We start from the raw sequence: 20,940 nt of genomic DNA on the forward strand, positions 1-20,940 counted from the left end.
GATTTTTTTCCAAGTAAAGGGAAGACAAAAACTGCTTCCCTTTAGATCTGCTTGCAGAGTTTTGTTTGTATCTGGCTTTTTTCCTTGGAAGTGTATGTAAGCCGACATAAATAAACATGTTGTGCCCCTTTGATAGTAACAATCCCCACGTGTTTTTGGACATTAAAATAGGAGAAGAAAGAGGTATAAATAGCTTCAATGTCTATTAATTCAAATGCCTTTTTGTTATTGTTAATATCCCAATGGTTCAAAACGGGAGGTTTCCAGAGATGCTACCACAGAAATTAGCAGTATGGAAAAAAATATTAGGCTGTATATTGTTTATCATTTTATAATGTAATATATGTTTAATATTATACAGGGTGGGCAAAAAGTCCGTATAAACTTTAAAAAATGAATAGAAATTGGAAAAATAACTGGAATAAAAAATGGTTTGCAGGGTTAGCATTGCTAGGTCACGAGAATTGTTGTGAGACAAAAAAAACAGCCGATAGGAGGCGCTGGTGTGATAATCCACAACCACTTTACCGTTGTAAATCATGTATGTGAACAGGGATGCTGAGTGCGAAGGATAATGCTTTGTTGGTGAGGTTGTTTTATGTGAACCAGGAATCAGTGACAATTACCTTGGGTAAATTCTGCGTTCAGAAGAATGTGAGAACTGGAAAAGGGCCTTTGACAACGACAGACCTTGTAAAGCTTGTTCTGCCGTTTGAGGAAACTGGAACACTGGAGTATCACGTAAGAGCCGGACCATAGGTGGAGATACACTTGGAGGTCTGGGGGGGGGGGATGATGATGATGTCAATTCATATATGCATATATACATTAGATCAGTCGACTCCACCTCCCCCGTATCTCCGCCCATGAGCCGGACAACCATGTTTAAGGAAGGCACATTCACTGCATGTTGCAGTCAAATTGATAGTGCTAGTATCCGAATCAGCTACAGAGCCCAGCAGTGCTTGTGAAGCTGCCAGATGCTTGGGCTTACCACCATCCTCTGTATGCAATATTTTTCATGGAGTCCTTGATCTGTACCCGTACAGGTTGCAGTCATGACATGAACTTTTACCATTGGATACCGTACAGAGGGAAGCATTTGTGAAATGGGCTTTCTCCAAAATCGAACAGAATCCCACCTGGGTCTTTAACATCTTGTGGAAAGATGAAGCTCACTTTTCACTTCATGGCGATGTTAATACCCATAACTGTCGTATCTGAATGGCATCTAAGTCACATGAGTATACGTAGAAACCATTGCATTCCCCCAAAAGTGACAGTGTGGTATGGGTTCACAAGTTCGTTCAGCATAGGACTCTTCTTTGAAACACTGCTCAGTAAATTTTTGGGAAAACGGCTGAGATGAATGTGCAGCATTATTTAACGCTTCTGCACGAGAAGGTCATACCATGTTTGCATGAAAGATGTGCTTTCTACCGTTACGTTTATGCAAGATGGAGCAACTAGTCACACTGCTACTCCGATGAAGGCATTCCTGATACAGATGTTCGGGGAAGACAAAATCAGTAATAGCATTACAGGTTCCCATGGCCTCCTCAGTCTCAAGATTTGACACCGGCAGACTTTTGGTTATGGAGATATTTGAAATCCTTGGTGTATCGATCTGGTCCATCCAATATGTCGGAACTGAAAGATGCGATCCACCAAGAGATGTCATGTATTCTTCTGGATCTGTGCTGCACTCTACCATTGCTGGATTTGTGACTCGCTTCAATGTGTTATCTCTTGTGGTGGTGGTCATGTGGAGAACACATACTGCTGTAATAAATAATCTGGAGGCACTCTGTTCGTTATCTGTGTATCTTTTCTTTGACTTGTAAGTCAAAGAAAAGATGTACACAAGTGTACGTCAGCACCACCTATCACCTGTTTTTTTAGTTATTTTAATTTTTTTTTTTTTTTTTATTTGTCTTAAAAAATTCCTGTGACCTAGCGATGCTAACCCTGCAAGATGTTTTTTATTTTGGTTATTTTTCCGGTTTTTATGAATTTTTTGTTTCTACAGATTTTTGCTCACCCTGTATAATATTTATAAAATATTATCAATAATTTTTACGACAAATTTTAGTGATTTTTATTGAATTAATGAATTTATTACCACATATTGAATGTATGTATGCATTTACAGTAAAACCTAAAAACAGTCACTTACTTGACCATGAAAATGTGGCCATTAGTGGGAAAAAAAGCAACTAAAATTTGCTATCTATGTTACATTTAAAATTATAATCCATTCTGTAATTGATTACGATAATTATATAATTGATTGTATTAGAATGTATGATTATATTGATACTGTAATATTGAAATAAAATTGAGATTAATCGTCAGTACTGCAGCTAAAGGGGATCAGGCAGGTCTGGGATACCAACGAGAGGGAGTGCAAATTTCACCCTTTAAAGTCTCCAACATTACAAGGAGGATGCCAAAATATCTGCTTCCCTGGCTAAATAAGTATTAGTTGCGGCCCTGTTAATTAATCTACAGCACTATTTTGGTATTCTAACATTTAGGCATGCAGAGATAGAACACAACAGAAACGAATTAGCCAGAAAAACTGACATGAACCAAGACAATGTACCAGTAACCCCTAAATAGTTTCAGTAGTTATTCCCACCCACAATCAACTAGATCACACATGCTCAACCCATAACGTCCAGATCAAATGTGACCCTTGGAGTCATCTGATGTGGCCCGCAATCTCAAACCTAATTTTGTAACAGTGAACTAAGGGGCAGATTCTCAGAGAAAAGTCACTAAGATTAAGTTTTATCACATTCTTATATCTGTATTGTTTTCATATTTAGTTGGTCGAATCGTCATAGAGCTTTTTAAAGATGTTGTTCCGAAAACAGCTGAAAACTTCAGAGCTCTGTGTACCGGTGAAAAAGGCATAGGTGTTAAAGGAAAGCTCTTAAGCTACAAAGGCTGTATCTTTCACAGAAGTAAGTTTTGTTTTCTTATATTTTGCGATGCGGGAAAAATTTTCTTAGTGGTTGTCAAGTCAATTTTGATTATCCTAGATGTTGACAAAGTTTTGTTTTCAATATAGTTGTACGACAGTTCATGGTTCAAGGTGGGGATATTACTAATTCTGATGGAACTGGAGGGGAAAGCATATATGGCGAACATTTTGAAGATGAAAGCCCCATGCTTGATGTAAGTGATATCAGTTTTGCTTTTTGAATATAGCAATACCTCGGCTTATGGATTTTTTTTACGTGATTTTACTGCCATTGCTAACGAATGCAGACATGTCTAACAAAACAAACATTTTAGTTGACGTGAATGTGCATGCCGACCTAACACAGCCACGTTGTGAGCTGAAATTTGTGCATAAATCATCAGAATTATTGTCACTCAAGTCTGATTAATTTATGTCTGCTTATCTAAGAAATGGAAACGGGTCACTAACAATACTGTCTTAATGCATGGGCCCACCTGACCATGGCCGGAGGGAGGGGGGGGAACATTATGCTCAAGATGACCCTGGTCACTATCTGCTGAAAATGCATGCAAAAAACATTTTCAACCATTTTTCTGAAATATATGTATTATATATATATACAGGGTGATTATAAAAAAACTATCCCGACATATAGGGCCCCTAACTATCATACCATTCACAGAAACTGAATGAAATTTTGGCATAAGGTATTTTGATGTATGCGCTCAAGAATGATATGGAAAACAACAGTGTCACTCTAACAGTTACGGTTACAGTGAGAAAATTTCGAAAATATCAAATTGCAACACCAAGTGTTTTGTATTGGAATGCGATCTCCATTGTGAAAAACCCTAAATAGCGTTCGAACGGCAACTGTAGCATGAAAATCACCGGCGGTAGTTAGGCTAAAAGTGAGGACAACCAATAAGGACAGAGAAGCGGCATAAAGTAAAGCATTTTATTGTGTTTCACAAATTTTCCACATGACCTTGTGGAGGACTAATCAGGCTGGGATCTCAGCCGAAGAAACGGTGTGACGAATGAAACGAACATTAATGCTCTGGTGCACAGCAAAGTCCTTTTTACTTTTTCCTTGCTTAGCTCCGGGGATTTTCGTGCTACAGGTGCCATTCCAACGCTATTTAGTGTTTTTCTGTATGGAGATCGCATTCCAATACAAAAAACTTGGTGTTGCCATTTGATATTTTCGAAATTTTCTCACTGTAACCGTAACTGTTAGAGTGACACTGTTGTTTTCCATATTATTCTTGAGCGCATACCTCAAAATACATTATGCCAAAATTTCATTCAGTTTCTGTGAATGGTATAATAGTTAGAGGCCCATATGTCGGGATAGTTTTTTTATAATCACCCCGTATATATATATATATATATACTGTAATTGCGGCTGGACAAATGCCAGGTCGCCTTGGCAACTAAAAAAATTTATTTTGGCACCTAAAATTTTCTTTGTGTAGTTACTAAATTGCAGGCTGGAGCAGCACAAAATGTTTGGAATTTATGGCAGCCTATCTGCCAACATGAAAAAAGGGTCAATATGCCCTAAAATGTCAAAAGAAGCCTTATTTGTCCTTTTTCTTCAAGTAAAAAAATTTTGGCACCTGAAAAACTGTTGCACCTAGATTTTTTCCGCGATTTGTCCAGCCCTGGCTTTAATGATTAAATTTTAATCATTAATCATAAGAATTTTGGCTGGCATCTAAAGTTTTTCCCGGTGTCTGAAGTCATGTATTTTGTTTCAACTGAAGCTGTAAAATTTTTTTTTTTAATGTATATGTTATGGAATTGTATTTCTTTTCAGCATGACAAACCTGGTCTTGTCAGTATGGCTAACGCTGGGCCAAACACAAATGGATCACAGTTTTTCATAACTCTTGTGCCAACCCCACACCTGAATGGCAAACATGTTGTCTTCGGTATCGTTAAAAAGGGTTTTGGAGTTGCATCCCTCCTCGAGAGTATTCCCACAGATCCTAATGACAGACCAACAGAGGTATGAAAAATATTGCAAAGTTGAAAATTCTATGTATGAAATGAAAGGTTTGTTTTTTGAAGAGCTCTGCACTGTGTGTCTTGAAAATCAAATTCACATGTTTGAAATGAATAAAAATTCTGTGGTTGGTTGAGTCTAAAATTAAGATTAAAAACCAAAAAAAGTAAAAAACACCAAAATAAGGCAAATTCTTCTGCAATAGTTGTATTTCTAGTAAATAAAAATTGAGGTGAATATATAAAAATTGAAATTTGTATACTACCGAAATGAAAAAAAGAAATTTCAATTGTAAAAGCAAGGCATCTCTTTATTATATTTTTTTTTAAAATAAAAGAAATTACCCTGTGGACGTAGATGAAAGTTCTATGAAATTTTAATTGAAATTCTGTATTTTTGCCATTTCTTGCTTAAAAAGTGAAAAACCAAAATTTCAATTGCTGTAAATTTTTATTCAAATGTTGCAGAGTGTAGGCCTATTTCTTTCAGAGCAATAAAACTAATTTGCATTCCATTGTTACAAGGTAAATATTTCTTTCGGTATAATAGGAAAAAAGTACAGATTTTAGTAATTGTCATTTTTTGAGGGGGGGTGCTATATACAAATATAACTTTTCCTATTTTCTCTCCAATTATTATTTCATAGGGAATCCATTATCACAGATGATAAAATAATAATCAGGAAAAATTTTCTTTCTGCTGGTTATTTTTTACATACCGTGAAACCTCGTTACAGCGATACTCAATATATGAAAGATCCCTCTACAACGGTATTTTCTCAGATCTTGTTTGGAATTGCCTGTAGTTTGCAAGGGTTCTCAAACTGTGTGCTGCAGCATCCTGGTGCACCGTCAACCTTTGTCAAGGGTACCGTGGAGCTACATCACAACAGAGATTTGTCAAAGAGATTCTTTGTTATCCTGCTGTAGAGAGCTGCAAATAAGCACTGATTGGAGTAATGGGCGCCATGGGTGGAAAAGGTTTGAGATTCTTCCCTGGTCTAATGTTGAACTCCCCTCCATACAATTGTGAATGATTTCATGTCACAACTCTGTAATGATATTTTTTGAGGAAATGTTGAAACTGTTGCAATGATATTTTTTGTTTTGCTCAAAATTACCTTCAGTGTATTTTTAAGCTCCTCGTCAGTTTTTTTTTCACTTTCAAGGGTGTTTAGCAACATCAGTATTTTGCACTATCTACCCTATTAAAGTATTAATGAAGTTTCTGTGAAGCTACTTTCTATGTAGTACCGAAAGTGTTATGCAGTAAACTGCTTTACAGTATGAAACAACTGTATTTTATTCATGAATTAATCAATTATATTTTTTTACTGTGTATATAAACACTCATAAATTCATTTTGTGGGTAACAACACCAATTCAGAAGAGATGGCAATAACAACATAAATTTGGCTGTGTCTGATGATAATGCTACCTCTCAATGTAGCTATAACATAACCTCTATACAACTATATATTTTCTCTAGCTGCTCAGTATCAATACATTGAGGTTTCACTATCTCCCTTTAATTTTGGAATCAAATGGAACCTTTCAGATCTCTCTAAACATGCACATATAAACACCTTTATACGTACATTTGAAATGTACAAATGAAAATTTTAAATTCTTTATTTCAGATGACCATTCTATAATAACCATAAATAATGCATGCTTTTTATCATTTTTTAGCTGTGTTTCATTGAAAATTGTGGTCAGTATAAACCAGGAGAAGATTTCGGTCTGCGAGAAAATGACGGCACAGAAGATACATTTACTCCATTTCCCGATGATGCCGAAGACCTCAATTTCAGTGATGTAATACATTATACTTGTCTTTTTTTTTCTTTATAATTTTAATGACAGGAGTGCTAGATTTTTATGTAAAACATCAATTCTTTACTAATTTATCTGCGCTTTGTTTTTTCCTTTTCAATGAAATGATTTTAATGTGTTTGTAAAATATATTTTGATTCAATGCGAATGCAGCCACAACAAACAAGTTTCCCAACGAGGTGGCTGAAAAAAAAAGGATGCCCTTAAAAATATATATAAACGCCAAATATAATCAAAATACAACAACCCAATATAAAAATGTAGAATGAAGGAAAAAACTAATAATTGTAGCTTCTCAATTTATTCCAATATGTTTGTCATGTCGATTGTGTTAGAATTCAGGACCTCCAGAGTTAAGCTATTCCATTTATTAACAACTGTATTAGAGAAAAACTCCCTGCGACACCACAACTTGGAGTTGTCCTTCACTAAACAATACTGGTCTTCCCTTGTCAAAGCAGTTGATTGATGATCTATTAATAGCAGAAGGTCCACACACACACACACATTTCATCCATCCCATTGAAAATGTTAAGCACGTCGATCATATCCCTCTGACACCTGTGTTTTCTTTTTTTCACTAATCCTGTGTTCTTCCAGTGTAAACAAGAAACCAAGTCTCGCTCCATAACCCAAGCCTTGTGTACCAACAAGAGCATGTGTATCTCTTCTCTGTCTCCCTCCCCTCAACCAGATCTATGTCCCTCTGTAGGTATGGTCTCCAAAACTGTATAGCATACTCCAGTCCAGGATGAACTTAGCCTCTGAAAAACAGAAGAATGACAAGGAAAATGCGAAGAAACCTTTCAAAGAATGAAGTCGAGCATTCTATTCTTTGTTTTGACCACCGCTGAACAATGTTCAGGAAACCTAAGCCACTCGTCAGTGATAATTCCCGAATTGGTGACCGTAATTGCATCCAGGATAGTAATACCATAATACCATTCAAGTCGCAAATGAAAAGGGAGTTATTCAAATCAAAATGAGGGACCATGCACTTATCAACACTGAAGTTTTTGCTTATCACACTGATTTCTTGTGTTTGCTAATTCAAAGTACATCTTTATATCTCTTCCCCCTCTGTATACATTGTTGAAATATATTAACCATGTTATAAATTTGATGTTTATTTTGCGTGAGTCGTAAGCATTTAATTTTGCATGTTGTGTCTCTAGATAGATAGCATGATGCAAATTTCTGGGAAGATAAAGACTTCTGGTAACATTTACTTTGGAAAAGAAGATTACGTTACAGCCAATATGAAATACAAAAAAGCTCTGAGGTGAATGAAAGAATTTTGGAAACTTGAGATAAATTTTACTCATGTAATATTAGTGCTAATAAGAAATTTTCTTTTCACTTCTAATCTCAATCTGTCATATTTATCTTGGAATGATCACCACAGTGAGAAAAAAATTTTTTTAATTATTTCTAGGTTTCTTCTTACCATTAGCTTACTATTAGCTCTTAATTCATCAGTGTATGAATGTCATGTGTGTGTAGTGTGAAATTTAGCTTCAATCTGACTTCAAAAACATAATGCTTACTTCAAGAAACATTAACTACTCCCACGTGCAAATTTTTTTCGGCTCCTAACTATACCGTACTGCTTCGTTATCTATATTTTCACATATCAATAATCCTTCTTTATATAAAAAATCAACTCTATCTACCTTTCAATACGTCAAGAAAGTTAAGTAGATTTAGCAATACATCATCTATACCACTTATTCATAAATCAGAAAAGAGAAATCATTTCATGTTTCTTGTTCCAAAATTTTACAATAATCTGCCATCTCACATTCTTGACACTGCACTTCATTATTTCTTGTTCTAAAAAAATGTCTCAAACAATATTTGCTCTCTCCATAAATTAAAAGCTATTTTTAGTATTCAATATTTTTTCCCCTATTTCAATTCAATTAAGCTCTTAAAAGAAAAGGAAAAAAACACTACCCCATCACTCAAAAGATAACATTTTTATTTGAGAAATATAAGAACCTCATGTTGCTTTTTTCAAGAGCAATGCTGCCAAATAAAGGTTAGCAAGTATAATTTGAGTAGGCTTGTTCATTTTCTTATTGAATATGATATTGTCTTCTCTTATGCCAGAGGCATGAATGTGCAAATTTCCACTTTTTTCAGTTCATCAGCTGGTTTGGATTATTTATTTTGCTATCTAAGTTTGACCAGAAACGTGAATATTTACACGCTATTGAAAAACATGTTACAAAATATTTTAGGAAAATAACATCCATTTAAGCAGTAACATGGGTAGAGTAAACATTCAAATGTCATTTCCCACCTTTTTTGGAATTTTCACATTTATGTGTCATAAGGAAGGCAATATGCCAGAATTTTGATTTTATCAAAATAGTCACTTCTTACATATATTGATTAGCTTTCTTCAAAAATACTAATGATCTGTTATAATCTAACCTCAAAGAATAGAAAATTTATAACTTTATATATTATATATTATTTATATTTTATCTGTTATCAAGTGCTAAAAAGAAGTTGCATAATATGAAATTTTTTGTATTTTTGTTCTCATCAAAAAAATAAATTTTCATTAAAATTTTGAGTATTCATGAGAATTCTGTGAGTGTGAAAAAGTAATGCTTAGGTTCTCTCATCATTGTTTTTTTTCATCATGGATGTTTTCAACTGTGCAAAATGAAAATTTCTTATTGGACAACAGTAGTTGCCTGCTAATGGTTCTCATACTCTATAGAATCATATTTTTTTGAACTTCAAAATTTTTGTATTAGTTGAAAACAACAATTGGTAACTGTTAATTTCAGAAAATATATATGTTGCACACTATATTGTTTTGAAATTATTTTATGTATTTTAGCTAAGTTTTTTTTCTCTAGGTATCTGAATAAATTTCTTGAAGTCAATGATGTTAACAGTGATGTTGAGAAATTAATCAGCCAAGCTGTTTTACCTTGCATATTAAACAGGTATTACATTTTCTTCTTAATCATGGTTTATTGTGAATGTAAAAAATATTAAATCTCCATAGGGGGAAGGAATTCTGCAGAGTTTCATTTGATATTTTAAGGATGGAATAAACATTCTTCTAAAGTTTTTAAGACATCTATATAACCCCAAAATAACATAAACCAAAAATTATGAAGTAGATGGAACAGAACAAATAAATTTCTATTACAAACAGATGGACAGGAAAATTCATATACACTTTTTTTTAATAACATGATCCTCTTGTATTCCCAAGAGATCTGTATGGTCTGACAAGGGGAATTTGTTAGTGTTAGTAGACATCCACATATCCAAACCAGGATTTGAACTCAGGCCTGCTTAATCAGAGGCTAGTTCCCTAACCGCTCTACTGCCAGGTGGAAAGTTGCAGAGTGTTAAAGATTTTTGCTTAAAGATTTCTGACTGAGAATAAATATTTTTAGCTTAATGATTTTATGCAATAAAAAGGCAAAAAAATATATTCTCTATTATTAATGTTTGGAAATAGGAATTTTTCTTATTTGACATGAGATCTTATGGGGGTCTGACTGTACAAAACATGTGAGCATGCTCTTTAAATTAAGGGAGCAAAATGAACATTTTTTTTTTTTTCAATTCTTTCATTATGAAGGTCTAAAAATTTCTGTCCTTGATGTGAATTTTTTTTTTCTACTGGAAGGGGGGGGGGTTAATTTATGTAAAAATTGTAATATGTAGATGACAGTAATTCATCCTGGTCATAATAAGTAAATAATTCTTTTTCTAACAATTTCAATTCGTCCTGTACCTGTATCATTTCGAAATAAATTATCGATATAATTTAGATTATTTCTCAATTTTTATCTGTTGCACACACACTCGTGGTCAGCACTAACTTTTTCAATGTTTGTGGTGGTATGTTAAAGTCTTTAAAGAAGAGAAGCTTGCCTAAATGGGGAAAAAAGAAAATTTTCAAGGTTAACTTCAAGAAATAACTCAAGGCGAGAAATTAAATATTTTTTCCTTTAGACACAAATAAAACAAATTATGGTGCTTTCTTTTTTTTCTAGTGCTGCATGTAAGTTGAAGCTTAAGATGTATGGTTCCGCTTTAGAAGACTGTGATGAGGTAATGTGATAAGTGTTTTCTCCTGTTTCATTTTTTTTTTTTTTTTTAGTTGGTACTCAAATTCAAGTATTTCATTACTACTTATATGTGAACTCACTTTAAAACGGTTATCTATTATAAATTGGCAGAGGAAAAATGAATTAGGAAGGGGGGGGAATTTTTAGTCACTAGCCAAATTTCATAGCAATCTAGTATTACATAATAACCCAGTATATTCGTGGAGAACATTTTCTCTTGCTCAGACTCCAATTCAGTTATCATACATAATGAAATTCAAGCACCAATGATGATATTTTGGTTGCCATTGTGACTAGCACCTGACATTTGTCAATCTCTGATACATAAACTACAGTAAAAACCTCTCTTTTGCAGACACACGATGGGACAAAAAAATTACTTTCATTAAAAGAGAGGCGGAGATTATTAAATTTTTAAAACAAACTATTTTTGACCATAAAAAGAGGGAACGATGGTTGAAAGGGGTTTCACTGTATTTTCAGTCAGACCTCGATAAAATGTCACCCCTGGGAATAGAGTGAAAAAGACGTCATTTGCAGGGTGACTTGATGAGTAAGCTGAATTTGCTAATTATGTTTTCAGAACTCTTAAAACTTAAATCATAAGCGAGAGTGACATTAATGATTATAGACGTTATACTAAGGTCTTTTTGTGTATGCAAGGAGTTCTCATTGTTTATCAACATCCAGTTCTTAAACTGTTAGCTATAAAGGAAACTTACGGATACAAAAAGTGCTTCAAATGTTGTTAGTGTCATCCTAGAAATCATTAATGTCAAATTATTTCTTAAAAGTTTCTTAAAATTTAACTTTTTTTATATATCAAATCTTTTCACAGGCTCTTGACATAGAACCCAAAAACCCTAAGGCTTTATTTAGAAGGGGCCAGGCTTTCCACGGCAAAAGAGACTATGAAAGGAGCCTGGTAAGTTTACAATTTTTTTTTCAACTTCAAAGGAAACAATACAGTAATACTTTGGCTAATGAAGATAATGCATTCTGGAATCATGCTTGTTAGCCAAATCACGATTTCCCATAAATTTGTAAGAAAAATCATCTGATTTGTTCCAGGTTCTGTGCAAAATTTAAAGATAAGTTTTTATAAGAAACACCGAGAAGCACTATAAGAAAAAAACTGACCGAAGACTAAAATGAACAGCTTCATAATTTAATGAATGAGAATTTACAGAAAGATGAGACACTGAAGAACTTTTTATTTTACACTATGTACAGACCAAACATTGACCAAACCTAGTCGAGTTTGTTGGTGTTCCAATTGAATTGAGATTTAGACAGCTCATTTCTGTGTCTGATGCAAGCAAATGGAAAAGATAAGCTCCTAGAATGTCTAGACTATTCAGCTTAATGCTAAGAGTCTTTCACTGAAAGAGTGCATGCTCTAAAAACATAGGCTCTTTTTTTCTCTCTCTGTGCATTTTCTATTGCCTGAATATTTCATTTTGCATGGTCCAAAGGTCCAAAACTTTCAGGAAAAGAAGTGGAAGTACATCTGGAAAAAGATTTTGGGTTGGACATGAATCTGTTGGGCTTGAGTGACAGTAATTCTGATGATTGGTACTAATTTTTCAGCTCAGAACACTACTCCTTTATTTTAGTGCATGCATCCATGTCAAGCATAATCTTTGTTAGCTGAAATACTCGTAAGCGGAGGTATCTCTGTATTTTCACAAAGTATTTTTGCATCCAAAAAAATAGATCAAAAACATTTTTTAACCATTTTCATAATTTTTTTTTTTTTTTCATATGGATAGACTGATCTGGAAGAAGCTTTGCGGTTAGCACCTAACAACAAAGGTAATCTATCCTTCATACTTTAAGTCAAGTTCAAGAATCGTAAGCTTAATCATTGGGTAACATTTCTGTTGTCCTTTTGGTTTTGACACATTTGCTGCCATCTGCCATGAATTTTTTCCTAACTGTAAATGAAGTGCAATGATTCTGCATTATATTATTATTAATTAATTATTAAAGGTTTTGCTGTTGTAGGCCTGTCACTTTCTGTGGCGAGACATTTTTAGATGGTATGCTGCAAAAGGAATCAATCCTCAGTTTGATACATGATAGGACCTCGATATTTCAGGATCAGATATATTGCATCCATCATCTTGTTTTATTGAATTGATAAATTACCATGTCCTGTTATGTTATAGTTTGGTTATAGATCTATCTAAATTCTCTGCTTTATTTCAGTGACTGTTTTTAAGCAGTCACTTTTTTGGGTTCGAAATTATGCAAGTGATTGGAACCTAGTTACATATGGTTGTTGAGGTTCAGTTAGATTATAAAGCAAGGGTAAAAACCCCATGTCCCTACCTCTATTTTCTGGAAAAATAAAAAAATACCCTTTCTCATCATCAGTATTTGATAAATGGAAAATGTTTTTCCTTCATTTCTTGTCAACAATATGTTAAAATCAAGGTTCTTTCAATTGTCTAACCTGCTGACATGGTTGGAAATGAGGAGAAAATTTCTTCCCATATTCATCTTTGTTGTAATGCTGCCTCTAGCAGTGTTTATCCCTTGGAAAAATGTAGAGATCTTCATGTGATAATGTGTCTTGTTGGCAGGCTAGCTGGCAAATAGTGCTTATGTCCAAAAACTGTAACTTCTGTTCTTTGCCATTAGAAGTATTTTTCTTCAAAATGACAGTTAAGGTTGTCAGTGTTCTAAGCCTTTGTTGAATTTTTGAATTATTATTTTAAAAAAATTCCGAGGATATATCACTGCCAATTGCCATTGGGCTAAATTACAATGTTTTGCTCTGTGAATAATAAAAATTTTAATTATCCAAATAATAATTGCCAGTTTACTTTGTCACTAAACAGCTCATCTATTAAGCTAATCTTTTCACCCACTTAGATATTTTTTTTTCTTCTGATTGGTCAAATGGCTGCAATTATTAAGAAGCTAGCAGAAACCCTTGATCTGTACGAAATTTGACTTGATCTGTATGGGGGATTGTGCATCTCTGCTCTTCACGCTCAATATACCACTTCACATTCTGTATTTAAGTTGAGCAGTGCATGAGCTTCTTTTCTTAGTTTTTCCATAGACTATTCCGAATAGTAATTATAAAGTTTTACAAGATTTGCATGAAGTTGTTTTACCATTTCTATGTAGTTTCACAAATAAGAAAAACTAATTTTTAAAAAATATTTTCATACAAAAAAGGCATTTTTTTAATTATTTTTTATGAATTTTATGTTCGTATGCACTCGTGCATGCATGCATGCGAGAGAGAAATGCTAATCAGAATGCAAGTAAATTTAACATATTTTCAGATAAAATTTAAAAGTAAAACAACTGTTGATCATGTGAAAATTAATGATTAAATGTTTGATTAGTTTCAATTTTATACTTATGCTAATCATAAAATCCTTAAAAATCATTCCAGTAAAATAAAATCTAGGGCAGTGTTTCCCAACCTATGGTCCGCAAACCCCTAGTGGTCCATGAGTATTTTGTATGGGTTCTGCGAGATCATTTTCATTTACATATTACAATGAATGGCACATTTTATACTATCAAATTGTAATTTATCCAATTTCTTTATGATTTGCAAATTATAAAAAAGTATTGTCTGAGGCTTTCATGGCCGGCGTTAAATGACTTGCAAACGGTTTCCGGGTTATTAGGCTATGGTCCAGGAGATTTTCTTCCTGACGTTTCGCCCACATCTGTGGCAGGCATCATCTGAGGTTATTTGGATATTCAAGCACCACAACATGAATCGAAAGGAGGAGACGATGAAGGTGCATCCCACTTGGGTCCCGGTACTTCAGCGGCACAGAGAGTCGAGATGTGCCCCCGATGAATGCCAGAGAGAAAATGACCTCGACAGCCAATCGTCTCCAGACACCACTTGCAGCCAATCGGCGCACAACACATCCACACAAGCCAACCAATGCGGTTCTTCTGCGGCCGGTCAAGTCTCAGAAATGCATATAGAGAACAAGTCGATGACAGTAGATGTACGAAGCCTTTCTCGCTTGCCGCAGAGACTTACGTCCAAATAACCTCAGATGATGCCTGCCTCAGATGTGGGCGAAATGTCAAGAAGAAAATCTCCTGGACCATGGCCTAATAACCCGGAAACCGTTTGCAAATCATATAAAAAAGTATATTTCACATTTTATGGGAGGTTGATGTTGAAATCAGTGTTCTGACACTACAAAGGATCCACGGAGCATTGGCCTTCACTACAGGAGGTCTTGAACATCAAAGATTGGGAAACACTAATCTAGAGTTCGTACATTATTCAGTTTTTAAAAATGTATTTATTTTAGTTTTAAATAAACCTACAAAATGTGCTTCTTGTTTTAGCAATAGTGGCAGAACTGGCAGCTGTGAGAGGTGAAGTCCAAGCATATAAAGCTAAAGAGAGGAAAGCTTATGCTAAATACTTTTCTTGAAGCTTGACTTATCACCCAGAATGCACTAGTTGATCTTTCGTTCTTTTTCGCATTCTTTTGCGCTGAATAGCTCTCCATGTCTGTATCGAAGTGCCTCCTATGGAGTTAGACAGTATTTTTTCACGAGAAATATAAATGGTAAATTTCATCCTCTGAAAGTATAGTATAAATGACACAGTACCTGACAGAACACCCCCCTCATTATCATGCTCATATTCATATTCTGCACAACTGTTTAAAAAACCAGATGCCTGATGCTTTTCAGTACAGATTTGCTTTACAAGCATATCTATTTCGCTATCGTTTTTATTTTGTTTGTATCCAATAGAATGTTTTGTGAGCAAAGATGTGATTTATTCAATATTCTTTTTTTTTTGGCTGGGTTTTAATGGATTATATACATTTCTCTGTAACCTATGAATTTGCTATAGTTAGAAAAATTAGATTATCAAAAAAATTACTAGTATCGTTCATTATTAACTTAATGCAATATTTGTCTAGATACTGAAGTTTAATAATTTTTTTCTTCAATTATTACTGAGTTATACCGGAGTAAGATCCTGTAATCTTTGCAGAATGTGAAAGATATATTTATAGAATTGTTCGTATCATTCAGAATCTATATGCGAGATAATCGCTAAGTACTATAATCCTATAATCTAAAGTTTAAAGAGTTCTATTGGAATAGTTATGATCTGATTGATCCTTAAATATATTGTTCTTTATTGTGATTTAAATGTTATCACAATTCAACTATCTGTTTACTTATCTTAATAGCTTTGTGGGCATTTTGTATATTTCTCGTGAATAGTCTGAAATTTTTGGTTGGATTTGTGTATGTATTTTGAAGATATTACCTTTGGAGTGTATGAGTTATCTGAAGGTTTTACAAACTGGTCAATTTCTTTTGCTTAATTTTTTTTTTTAATGAATGAGCTTGATGTTACAAGATATGGTGATATATTTTTTTCGGAGAAGTGCAAATCAAGTAAAAGGAATTTTTATCATCTAGTATGATTGTTATGAATATATATATTCAGGAATCACCAATGAAAAAAGGGCAAATACACTGATGATAGACCTGTCACCATCAAAAATATGGAAGAGTAAATAAGCTTCGCCCACCATGTATTTGCTTTTTTCGATGGTGATTTCTGAGTATTATTGGGCAAAGTTTATTTTCTCTTCCAAATGTATATATGTTTATCCTTGTTCAATTACTATGCTAATTTTATCGACCATGACAAAGAAACATTGCTCTCTAATTCAAAGCTTCCTTTATCATGGAATGGGGATTTGTATATTCTGATTTTGTGCAACAATCTGGGTTACCTCTTTATAAAAATTGGTGCTATATATTCTCTCATTCTCATTTAAGTTGGGTGGCCAACCTTTTTCCCAAGCTGTGCCACAATCAGGAATATTTTCTATGTGCGTGTCACTCTATGAATTGTAACTCGCAGACAATGCATCCTGTTTTTATGGGACATGAGCATTGTCCTGCAAAATATTGTTCGGCTGTCCTCTTATTTTTGTGAAAATGCTTACCTGTACCATGTTGGTTGGGCATAGATACTGGTACCTGAGGACTCAGAATGTTTAAGTGCCCCCCCCCCCCCCACCATGAGTACAATGTATGTCCCTCATGCGGACGATTCTGAATCTCGTACACATTGGATGTCCAGCAATTACATCCAAAGATGAAATACTGAATAGAAAGTCATCACATTATTATTTTAAGAGCACCTACGATTCTAAATAATGGTTTGGCAGCCTACAAGGCCATCGTTCATAAGAAAAGAACTGTTTAAAAGTTATAGAGAATTTCTTTGATTGAAAAGGGGAATGGAATTTTTTTAATTTACGGAAAGCATTTGTTTGCCATTCTTAAGATGATGGCTTGCCATGGGGTGGCCACCCCTGATTTAAATGTTAATTTTTATTTATACTTGGCTAAATAAATGTCACATACTCTAATATTTTGTTGGAATTTTTTATCACAAATTAAGACATACATAGTTCATGATATCACTTTTACAAGACCATGTAATATCTGAACATCTATTTCTAGCCTAATCAAAGATCCAGGTCCATTATTTGGGGGTTGGGGCACTTGTATTTTATATTTGGTATCGTGTATGAAGAGCGATTTCATAGATTCCTTATCGAAATATATGCCCATTTTTGTTTCAAAATAATGCGGGCGCAGATCCAGAACGATGTGTCTAGAAAGCAATTGTGTTACAAAGCAAAGGTGATTGTCTCCACCTCCATTTAAATTCATTCTTTTAGCTACCATAACCGTTAGATATTGAGTATTTCAAATAATTGTGTTACAAAAAAATTGGGAAGAAAAATGACTAAGTGTGATTATTTTTTTATTCGCCATGCTGTGTTTTGATCTGAAAAATATATCGACTGCAAAATTGCATGCTTTGAAGTACAGTAAACTCTCTCTAATTTGACACAAATTAGCCTAGGGTATGTTGTATTACCAAAATTGACGGATTACTGGAATTAATTTAAAAAATCCTATTTAAATAACATAAAATTTGGTGCAAGACATTCAGTGACATGTTTTTCTGTTGTATAATGGAAAAAAAAACTGCCTTAAAACACTGGTTTACTGGACAGGCCGGACTAGCGCATGGCCGGATAAGTGAAAGTCTATGGTAATAATTGTGAAAGTTTGTATTTTGTGTTTACATAACTACACTGATCTCTCACTTATAGGTTTCTCTGAGTTATAAGCAAGGCCTGGATGTTTTTACCCTAAGAATTAAATTTTTATAGCATTTAAAATTGTGTAAATTTTTTTTCTAAATGTTTTTAAATTTTATAAAAATAACAATTTTTCCTTATTAATGAGTTTAAATTCATGAATCAGTTTTCAAGGACCTTAAGTGTTGAACCCATTTTAAAAGAACACTGGCACTACACCAAGGCCGTAGTGAGAAGGGGGACTTGTGGGTCTGTGCCCCCCCCCCCCAAAATGTGGGAAAATGACTGAAAAAAGGGGGGAAAGATGGCCAAATGTTTGACCACTTTGGTGCCTCCTTGACTGAAATGCAAGTGGTCCCCCTCTGAACGAAGTTTCTGACTACAGGCTTGTGCTATGCTATAGCCCCCTACAAGGCTGGGGGCTGACAAGGGGGCCTGAGATATGATTCTCTTTTTTTTCTATTTTTTCGCACAATAAATTAACAATTGAGCAGCCTGTGAAGAATCTCACTAGGTATCCACGAAAGACACCAGTCTGGGGCCCTGTTGCTATATATGGTGCTTTGACTGGAATATTGGGCGGGGGGGGGGGGGGTAGTGGTTTTTTTTTTGCAGTGAAAATGAAATCCCCTACCCTGAGTAAATCCTGTATATGCCTATGGTTGGAAAGCCAGAAAATGTTTTCTATTATTATTTTCCAAGAAATTTAAGCATATTTTCTTATAAGTGCTCAGTGCACACAATCAGTATTCTTATAATTTTTCAATTCTGTCCATTGTCTAAAATTTAAAAAGTGAAAAAATATCGTGAAAGTGCCAAAAAAAATGCAAAAAAATTCAAATGTTATCAACATCCTTGCCTTGATTATAAGACTATTTTCTGCACTCCCAGTCAAAGATATTGCAAAATAATGCTATTCACATATACACCTCTCTCACATATGCATTTGTTTTCTTCCTTATTCCGTTGCATTGACACATAAGTGAGAGATCACTGTTATTGAATTCTGTTGACTTTTATTCATTTGTATCGTATGCATTACCAGCTTAAACTGCGCTTGTATTCCCATTGCATTCAAAATGGTGCTCATTTCAATTGATTATTGAAAAATTGTTTTTAAAATCTTTGATACAATAACCACTTGGAATGCTCAGATTAGTTTGAATTACTCGAGTGAAATGATTTAGTTGTCCATAATAAGATTGTAACAATTATCCTAAGGCAGTTTGTTTTGTTTGAACTGTTCGGAATAATTGTTTTGATCTGTTTTGTTACTTTTTTTAACTAAGCAATAAAATTGTTTTGATGGGTTTTTTTTTAATAATTTATATGATCGAGTTTTATTTGGTAGAGAAATATATTGATCTCTTTCCACATTTACGAAAATGTCAAAAGTGGTGTATTACATATACATTTTAGCAGCTTGTATAATCTAACAGCATGTAAAAATATATTTTTCTTCAGATGCATGGTAGGTACAGTCAAATTTTCTAAAAACAAAAATGTTTGTTATAACTTTGTCTGTACTGGTTTGATAAGCAAGACGAAATTCATGGAAGATGTTGCATATGAAAATTTATAATACCCATGTTTGTTATAAGCAAATTAGACTGTAGTTTCATCTTAACAATCTAAGTCTTTAGAAATGCATCAGGAATTTCATTTAAATCAAGATGTTCCCACCTATACAAACATTTTTCATTCCACAATCGAAGTCTAGCATACTTCAACAGTTGCAAATATCAATTTTTGATATTTTGTTCATAGACCTATAACATCCTCCCACTGTACACTGCTGAGTGGTGGATGGCAGAAACTCATGTTTCTCTCTGGGGGTGGGGATGGATGGGTGAGTAGCAACAGAAAAGAATAATGCCAATATGTAGCCACCCTACATTGAAGCAGACTATATAAAGTATATATATAATGTAGTTGGGGCAAAAAGCTATTTAGACTGGATGAACAAAAAAGCTTTTCTTTTTTTGCTTGACTGCACCTTTCAACATTTGTAACATTCCCCCCCCCCTAAAGCAGTGTACTCAAGATCATGTGATAATTCCTAGAGAAGGAGGGGAACTGTAATAGACCATGGCAGTAGGGAGTCCTCTTGGGAACAATATTGGTTTTCTGTAGAAAGGACATGATCTTACCCCCACATAATGGAGCAGGGCTGTTGGATCTTTGGTGGGTCCGCAAGCCAGAGTTTTCACTGAGGGGGGATGGGGGCTCTGCAGTAAATTTATAGCATGAAAAAACAATGGTGATTGTCCGGTACCTTAAGGCTACAGCTTTGTCAGCCTCACCCTTGTGGAGGACAGGTGAAAGGGCACCAATTTTTTCCCCTGGGGAAAGAATTTTTTTTTTTTAAATTATCCATTTTTTTTTTATTTTGATCGCGTTGATCTTTACCGACTAGTTACAGCGAACGACGAAATCGTACAGTATACGCATGCGACAGAACGAGAGAGTTCAAGACCGACATCGAATTCTTTCACCATTCATTCTTTTGCAACATAACTTTCAGGCCGAATTTAAAGGAGTACCACAGTGCTTCCAAAAGTGTTCGTCAGAGTTCTTAGGAGCTTCGTGGCGATTGAAAAATATGGATTTGTGCACACAAATCCATTGTTTACCCAGGGGCGTAGCCCGAAATTTCGTTCGGGGGGGACCAAAGTGATAGAACAATAGATTTGGCCATCTTTTTCCCTTTTTTCGGTCATTTTCTCACATTTTGGGGGGACCAGACCCCCAAGTCCCCACTCGCTATGCTTTAAAGTGGTTCTTTTATATGGTGAAAAACTGCCAAACTTCTTAGAAAGCCGCCGATGAACCATGAATTACCCAAGGGAGGTAGGCTGAC

General features: G+C 34.5%; 1 protein-coding gene across 1 annotated transcript; it reads left to right on the forward strand.

The window, feature by feature from the left end:
• The first annotated feature begins 33 nt into the window (after positions 1–33).
• On the forward strand, positions 34–19,392 carry LOC149088510 (peptidyl-prolyl cis-trans isomerase D-like). Its single transcript, XM_089248007.1, has 11 exons — positions 34–183; positions 2,832–2,969; positions 3,077–3,183; positions 4,794–4,985; positions 6,674–6,799; positions 7,993–8,099; positions 9,694–9,783; positions 10,852–10,909; positions 11,765–11,851; positions 12,699–12,741; positions 15,271–19,392. The coding sequence occupies exons 1-11, from the start codon at positions 117–119 to the stop codon at positions 15,357–15,359; spliced, it is 1,104 nt and encodes a 367-aa protein (XP_089104133.1). The 5' UTR covers positions 34–116; the 3' UTR covers positions 15,360–19,392.
• Positions 19,393–20,940: the final 1,548 nt, after the last annotated feature.

This window comes from Pholcus phalangioides, unplaced genomic scaffold, assembly GCF_987345545.1.
Source record: "Pholcus phalangioides strain wild (caught in Gottingen) unplaced genomic scaffold, Ppha-v1.0 ptg000003l_1, whole genome shotgun sequence".
NCBI classification, from domain to species: domain Eukaryota; kingdom Metazoa; phylum Arthropoda; class Arachnida; order Araneae; family Pholcidae; genus Pholcus; species Pholcus phalangioides.

Coding starts and splice junctions, on each gene's coding strand:
- LOC149088510 (XM_089248007.1), top strand. CDS start 117: ATGTTGTGCCCCTTTGATAGTAACAATCCCCACGTGTTTTTGGACATT. Junction 10,910..11,764: donor CTTTAGAAGACTGTGATGAG/GTAATGTGATAA, acceptor ATCTTTTCACAG/GCTCTTGACATAGAACCCAA. Junction 12,742..15,270: donor GTTAGCACCTAACAACAAAG/GTAATCTATCCT, acceptor TTCTTGTTTTAG/CAATAGTGGCAGAACTGGCA.